Source organism: Giraffa tippelskirchi, chromosome Y (assembly GCF_054371585.1).
Source record: "Giraffa tippelskirchi isolate mGirTip1 chromosome Y, T2T-mGirTip1v1.2.pri, whole genome shotgun sequence".
Classification (NCBI taxonomy): Eukaryota; Metazoa; Chordata; class Mammalia; order Artiodactyla; family Giraffidae; genus Giraffa; species Giraffa tippelskirchi.
This window is the reverse complement of record NC_137290.1, coordinates 18,814,612-18,822,819: the sequence shown is the minus strand read 5'-3', so window position 1 is coordinate 18,822,819 and position 8,208 is coordinate 18,814,612. Positions and strand designations below refer to the sequence as shown.

The 8,208-nt window shown below is 39.3% G+C and overlaps 1 protein-coding gene across 1 annotated transcript; it reads left to right on the top strand.

The window, feature by feature from the left end:
• Positions 1–642: 642 nt before the first annotated feature.
• On the top strand, positions 643–2,516 carry LOC145537578 (heat shock transcription factor, Y-linked-like). The gene is made up of 2 exons (XM_081568273.1): positions 643–1,279; positions 1,711–2,516. Exons 1-2 carry the CDS (start codon positions 767–769, stop codon positions 2,440–2,442), a joined length of 1,245 nt encoding a protein of 414 aa, XP_081424399.1. The 5' UTR covers positions 643–766; the 3' UTR covers positions 2,443–2,516.
• The last annotated feature ends 5,692 nt before the right edge of the window (positions 2,517–8,208 follow it).

Here is an 8,208-nt window from a genome sequence, read left to right as displayed (position 1 = left end):
CTTCATTATTTGAAAACTGTCCTAATACAACTGATGTACCAAATGGGTGTTGGATTATGGAGGATACCAAAGTGTAAAATTAATGTTTGGAGATGTCAACAAATTCCTACAATTCTCTTATTTGAAGAAAAAAGTTACATATTCATCTTCATAGGGCCAATTTCTATTTTGGAATAATTAAGAGTAAAATGAGTCTTTCTTTCCGTGCCTGACTATTTTACTCTGCATAATATAAACACTTCTGTGCAAGGTCATAAAATAAACACTACACTTGCTTTCACTGAAACCCACAGTCAGTTGATTGACTTCATTGCATAGAAGTGAGCAGACCCATGTTTGGTTTGGTAACAGTCCTGAATGTTAAGAATATGTGTATAGAAGGGTGATCAATCACTTTTATTTCAGGAACCAAGTAGACTTATTGATGTGATTTTTCTGTGTAAAAATTCTTTAGCAATGACATTTTGCAGGTTTCATGTTTTTGGTTACTGTTTATGCAAGCAGCCTTTATTTTAAGTTGATGTAGAAGTAAACACTGGTTGAACATTGCCCTTCAATTGCTAGAAGACCAGTGACTTTATGATGTCAGCGCTACTCTTCAATTGCTAGGAGACCAGTGACTTTGTGATGTCACAGCTTTTTGACTTTGAGAACCATGCTGATGGTCTTGAGAGTTTATCTCTGTACGCCAGCCAAGCAGCATTTGAAGTTAGAGTGTGTAAAGTCAGACAAATGAGAAAAGTATCTGAAGAAAGATCTCTCTGAGATGGCACACATTCCTTCAGAAATTCAAGATGTGCTTCGTAACGATGTATCAAGTGGTTCCAAAACCTCCATTGGATCGTCTTCGTGTGATTACACACTTACTGGGGACTCAGTTTTGAGATCTATGATTGAAGAATATGCTTTCCAGGCTTTGTCTAAGGAAGCTGGGATAAAAAGGCCACCCTACACATTTTCTGTCTCTGAAAGAAATGAGTGGAATGATTTTCTTTCCCTCACTTTTCCACAAAAACTCTGGACTATAGTTGAAAGTGATCAGTTTGAATCTATTTGGTGGGATGAGAGTGGCACTTCTATAGTGATCAACGAAGAACTCTTCAAGAAAGAAGTCTTGGAAAGAAAGGCCCCTTTCAGAATATTTGAAACTGATAGTATGAAAAGTTTAGTTAGCCAGCTTAAACTTTATGGGTTTAGTAAAAAGCGACAAACTTTTCAAAGATCTGCTTCACTCCCTGACTTTCTGGAAGAAGAAAACAATGTCTCTGTTTTGAGCAAGGTAATCCAAAATTTCCACTTACTGTCAATATGTAAGATTAAATCATGTGACTTAGAAAGCATGTTCACATATGTAGCAAAAACCGAATTTAAAATTGAGATAGCAAACTGTTGAACACGTTTTATTTTTTGAAGTTGAGAACAGCTGGAGGTTAAAATATTTGATACTTAATACACTCTCCTAGCAACTTGAAATCAGATACATGTCCTCAAGCTACTTTAAGTGGTATTTACTGTATATATACAACATATTTTTTAGTTGAGGAGCATACTTGTTTCTAACATGTAAGGTGTTAAAACTACTAATGGAGGTGTTGTCTTTGATTCTATTTAATTGGCATCATTAAAGGAATACATTTTTATAGTTTAACTTTGCTTGTCAGTTTTACCTTCGTTTATAAAAAACTAAATAATTGTATCCTTTGATTTTAGTTACAGATCTACCATAATCCAAATTTCAAAAGAGGCTATCCCCAACTTTTAGGAAGAATGAAAAGAAGAGTTGGGATTAGCAATGTGTTTCCGAAATCTTCACTAGTTCCAGATTACGAGAAGAAGCATGTTAAAGCAAGGGTCAACATAGATGATCGTAACTCTGGTTTTCATGCTCAAACTAGTGGAGAGAGTCCATTTTCAGCTTCCACCAGTTTAAGTGTGCCTTTCCCACAAAAGACTTATACCAGCCAGATAGTCCCTAAAACAAGCGCCCTACTTCCGCGTGACTTTCCTTCCCCATCAATATCAGTTAGACAAAGAGAACAGAACGTGGTAGATCAACCTGCTGTTTTAAACCAGTTGAGCATTTTTAATTGGCACTTCCATAGCACCTACACTCAAGCAAATGGCCATGTTGAGGACTTTGCTACTACCGCTACATCTACTTCTCAGAACCACATCGTATCTCTATTATGGAGCAGTTCTTTTGGACTGATGGTGGAGCCTTCTACATTTCCAGACAGGTATAGCGATATGTCAGCCCATGACAGTCCTCTTCCTAACCAGCAACAGAGAGGCAACTCAAGGTCCCCAGTGCCAACGATCGCTTATACACCCACCTCCTCTCTTTCAAGTCAATTCATCAACGATATTCCTTATGTGAAAACCATGCTAATTAAAACTGACCTATCAAATAAGTATCAGCTTATGGAACCTAATGAAGATTAAAATTTACGTTGGGAGATGTCAACAAATACCCACAATTCTTGTATTTGAACAATAAAGTTACACGTTCCTCTGCACAGTTTTGTTTTCTATTTTGAAGCAATGAAGAGTAAATTAAGGCTTTATTTCAATGTCTGGTTATTTCTCTGCACTCTTTTATAAACTCTTCAGTTCAAGAAAACATCCGTTAGGCATCCTAGGTAAATGGCACCTAGCCTATTGTTTCTAAGCAAGAAAATGAGAACAAAGGGAAAAGAGGTAATGGATGGAAAGTGATTTGGGAAATCATCCCTGCTGAAATGAATGGGTGTCTAAATGAGGATGGTACGGGTGAAGGAACACATACAAATAAAATCAAAACAAGTGCACCTACACAGTACGAACCTTAGTGCATTCACAGTTACATGATATTCTATTACGTATCGGTAGAGTCTTAAGATAGAGAAGGAAATGGTGCCCCGCTCCAGTATTCTTGCCTGGAGAATCCCGTGGAAAGGGGCTCCTGGTGGGCTGCTGTCCATAGGGTCGCACAGAGTTGCACACAACTGAAGTGACTTAGCAGCAGCAGAGTCTTAAGACATTAGACAGGAGATTGTCTTCATTCTAGAAATTCATTTCATACTTGAAAATATAAATATTGTAGCATGTCCAAAATTAGGAGAACCGTTATACCATCACTGTGATACCAACGATTACAGGACATAATCAGTGACTGGACCATGGCCAGCACAAGATAGGTATTTTACAAGTGGTACTGTATAGGGTCATTTTAGCTCTGCTCTCCTTAAGGCGTACCTTTATTTCCTGCCACCATGATTCCACCCTATATTTCCTAATGCATATTTAGATTTTGCTTATCTGTTCCCTCAGAGACAAAATAAATTCCTCTGGTGATTGCAGCACCTCAGGATGGTTAACAAGTTCTTTGAAGACATGATATTTGTTTTCCGTAGTAGTTTCAGTACCATTCTCTTACACCGTGCTTCTGGAGCTACAATCACACACACTGCTTTCAGATGTGCTAAGCCCCTTCTCACAACTTTGCCTCAACTCTTTCTTGGGGTTGGAAGGAACCTCTGTTCGCCCTCCTACCAAGGTGAGCACGGATATCAGGTCTTCAATGTGTTTGGGGTCTACCCTCTTTTCTTTGTGTATCTTTCACATCAGCTAAAACGTGTACTTACTGAATTATCAACAAGGAAATGTAATCACGAATCAAATGCTATATACATTACTCAACAACATCCTATAACCTGCACTATTATCATAATTGACCTTTCCTACTTACTGAGAATCTTTTCCCGGTTGATAAATATATATCTTATATGTTCATGAATGTCAAATGTGGGAATTCAAATTATAAAATGATTGCTGCTCTCATGAAGTTTACAGTCTATAACAACCCATACTAGTCATGTTGTTTCAGGCCCCAGTTCCCTAAAATTCAGTAGTAGTTATAGAGATATTTATGAAAAAAACAAACAAACAAAAAAGAATCATTCATTTTAATTCTCTAGAAAAGTCATGGAGTAAGGAGGGATCAAAATCAATGGCTGATCCTTCACATAGTTCACAATGAAAGAAGATGAGCAGAGTGTCTGCCAGTTGGACCCCCCAGACTGTCATGAACACTACCTAGAAATCTTGGCAATCTCCACTTTGTGGCCATTTCTTTAGACAGTAGTAGCAATATCAAGTCATGGCCCTGTTTTGGTGTGGTAACCCACATAGGACAACACCAAGTTAAGTTCACCGTTCTCATGTTTGGGGCTAATGCAGAGTGAAAGCTGTGGACTATTTGTGTAGATAAGGGAGGTGTCCAAACAGCACACGCTTTTTCTTTCACTGAAAACTTTCATTAAATTTGGCTGAGAACACTATACTTTAGAGAGGTAAGCATTTTGCAGCAATTGTAAGAGTTATTGAAATCGGTGTCCTTAGTTATCCTTTCAAGCGCAAAGTCCAATGGTCTGGTTTTCGATTTCAGGCATCTTACTATGGAGCCAAATTTGCATGCTTTGAGAAATAGCACCTTAAAAGCAATCACATCTTCTATTTCATTGCCGTGTACTGATTATTCCTGCTCACTCCCTTTGATCTTCTTTTCCTGTTCTGCTTTGAGGGGCAGGTCCTTCTCAAAAAGAATAGGATTAATTCCCTTAGTGCTCTGTGGTAACTTGGAAAAGGCATGGATAAGGACATGCAATATATTATGTGGGAAAGCTACTGTTTTTGTTCCCTCCTGAAAACATAGTATTAAATTGTACCTCAATTGTCCTACCACGGGAAGCCTGGTTACATGATGCATTACCTTGGTGATCAATTCCCATATGGCTTTAACATATCAGTACCTTTAATTCTCAAAAGCTTATAGAGAAAGTATCTCAATACAGTAGGGAAATATTATACATGAGTTCAGTGTTCTTTCCCGTACTTATTTATTTTATAATTTGTGCCTAAAATAGTAAAAGTGAGAACAAAAATTCAAGTGAGTTAACGCAGTGAGTTAAACACAGAAGATTGAGACAAGAAGTAGAAAAATTGATGGGAGAAGATCAGAGGATGAAATTGGGTGCTTATAGTGGAACAAGCAAATGTGTAACTGCAGGGCCTAAATAGCTCAATATGACTTCACTATTGTTACCCTACAAATTATTTTCATTTTAGCAAATCACAGAATAGTCTTACATGCAAAGTACTTTAAGATCCCATGGAATGCACAACAAAGGTATATCTTTTAAAGCATTCTGATTTAAAATGTCGCTAGAGACATATCATTCAAGTAGAAAATGATTTCCAAAATTAAGCCTAGAGACAAGTATCAGAGAAACTTTGGGAAGTTCATAGGTGTCCTCCAGTGAGTCCTTGGGTTTTCTTTTCTTTTTGTAATTGTGTTTAAGCATACAAGATCGTGACTGTGCTTGTGTGTGTGTGCATCAGATTAAGAATGTGAGTGTATGTCTGGGCTCTCTTTTGGACTTTTATGTTAGAAATTTCAGCTGAAGAAATAGTTCATTCAAAAATACAGCCAGGCACAAATTAAACTGCCCATTCAAAACTCTTCTTTCTCTTTTCAAAGTGCAAGACAAATGGATGCGTCAAAGGTTGAAAGCATTTCAATAATAACCAAGCTCCTCCGCCCAAACATAGTTAAAAACTATGGTACTCTCCCAATCAACCCAGCAAAAGATGCGTGGGACCTTAGGTATCTATGATGTCTGGCAATAACAAAACACCCACCCTCTAATACGGCAGTACTCAAGAAGGCCATGTAGAGGCCTGGAGTTTCAACCAGGCCTTCCTGTAATAGGATACGACCTTCCTATAGGAGGCTGCACACTCACCAGTAATGAACACTCTTAGGCATCAAATGAAACTAAGGACGAAACCTGGAATTCTCTTCCCACATGGTGGAAGTCCCCTTCCCCCTTCCCAAGTGGGTGTGATAGACAGTTAAAATGAAAGGAAGTTATAACATGGCTCACATTCTTCTTACATAATACCTGAAATGTCCAAGCCCCACCACACTACTAAGCAGCTGACTATACAGGTCTTCTGGTCTCAAATCTGTGTGACAATCATCACATAAGAATTTTATGAATATTTGAGATGCATTGATAGTGCGGATCTGTAAAGCTAAATGTCTTTGAGATCTGACTCAAATAGGAAAACTGTGTACTCCCTGTCTTCAGTTTTATGGGGATTTCACATGCATTCACACACTTCCACAATGCTCAACCTTCATCTGAAGACAAAAACTGTGACATTAAGAGAAGAGGAATGGTCTATTCACAGAGAAGGCCAGCGGTAAAGTCAAAATGGATGCAGTTTCCTGCCTACATCCCTGCTCAGTAATGTAACCGCTTGTAAGCATTCCTAAGGGCGACTAGGATACACAAGTCAAAGATGCTTCTCCCAGGATTACAGAGTTGGATTGAGAACTGTAAGTTTGTTTACCTCTCATCCCATTCTTAAGATCACAAACCATAACTGTTAACCCATCAGAAGATGGGCAGCTCTAGCACATATTTAGAGACAATGCCTGCTTCTGCCTAAGACCAAGGTTGTAGATCCAAGTGGCATATAGGGTATGGTTTCCATCTCAGGATACCACATGACTCCCCAGGGATTCTCCTTCTCTGGAAAGCTCTCAAGAGATGTTGTGAGAAGAATACTTTGAGGGTGGAAAACAAGGAAACCGACAAGAGTTGTGTTCTTTCTAATTGTCCTCAGTCTCACTTTTCATCCCATGTATAATGACAAAGTCTCCCAAGCACTGCCAATACCAATTTGTTGATGTTCTTCAGCCACTCAGTCTTGTCTGACTCTTTGTGACTCCATGTACAGCAAGAACCCTGGGTTCCCCTGCCTTTCAAATCACCAGTTTACTCAAACCCATGACTTTTGAGTCAGTGATGCTTTGCAGCCATCTCACCCTCTGGCATTCCCTTCTCGTCCTTCCCTCAATCTTTCCCAGCATCAGTTTCTTCCCAGTGATTTCACTCTAGGCCCTAGATGGTCAATATATTGGCTCTTCATGGTCAGCGTCAGAACTTCCGTGAATAGTCTGAGTTGAACTCCTTCATGCTTGGCTAGTTTGAACTCCATGCTCGCAACGGAACTCTCACACATCTTCTCCAGACCCACTACTGCAAAGCATCGATATTTTGGCACTCAGTTCCTGGGGTCCTGCTCACTCCTCCATACGTTACTCCTGAAAATCAACTTTGCCCTTTCGGATCTTTTTCAGTAATCACTCAGCTTATTAACATGGTGTCTAGACTGGTCGTAGCTTTTCATCCAAGTGGCAAGTGCCTTTTCATTTCGTGGCTGAAGTCACTCCCCGCAGTGATATCAGAGGTCAAGAAAGTGAAACCTGTCACTGAGTCAATTGTATCCTATTGCTAGATCTCAAAATGTTTGGACCACATTCCATGGTCTTATTTTTAGTGTTCGTTGGTTTGTGTTTAGATTGAGTTTTTTTTTTTTTTATAAATTTATTTATTTTAGTTGGGGGCTAATTACTTTACAATATTGTAATAGTTTTTGCCATACATTGACATGAATCAGCCATGGGTTTACATGTGTTCCCCTTCCTGGACCCCCCACCTACCTCCCTCCCCATCCCATCCTTCTGGATCATCCCATTGCCCCGGCCCTGAGCCCTTGTCACATGCATCGAACATGGAATGGTGCTCTGTTTCACATATGACAATACACATGTCTCAATGCCATTCTCCCAGAACGTCCCACCCTCACCTTCTCCCTCAGAGTCCATAAAATTGTTCTATGCATCTGTGTTTCTTATTCTGTCTCGCATATAGGGTTATCGTTACCATCTTTCAAATTCCATATAAGATTGAGTTTTAATCCAGCTTTTCCTGTCACCTCATCAGAAGGCTCTTTAGTCCCTAGTGTTTTTCAGCCATTTGTGTGTTGTCATCTTATAACTAAGGTTATTCACACTTCTCACAGTAATTCTGTTTCCAGCTTCAAATTCTTTCAGCAAGTTACTGTCCATGGTATACTCTGCACAGAAGTCAAATAAGCTGGGTGACAATATAGAGCCTTGATGTATTTCCTTCCCTATTTTGTACCAGTCCGTTGTTCCTTCTCCAGTTCCAACTGTTGTTTCTTGACCTGCGTGCACCTTTCCCAGGAAACAGGTATGGTGGTCTTATATTCTTATCTCTTTAAGAATTTTCCACAGTTTGTTGTGACCCACACAGTCTAAGGGCTTCCCCTGTGATTCAGATGGTAAAGCGTCTG

Bases quoted from the DNA above. Each gene is read 5' to 3' on its own strand.
- LOC145537578 (XM_081568273.1), top strand. From the start codon at position 767: ATGGCACACATTCCTTCAGAAATTCAAGATGTGCTTCGTAACGATGTA. The intron at 1,280-1,710 runs GTAATCCAAAAT...CTTTGATTTTAG, and splicing joins ATGTCTCTGTTTTGAGCAAG to TTACAGATCTACCATAATCC.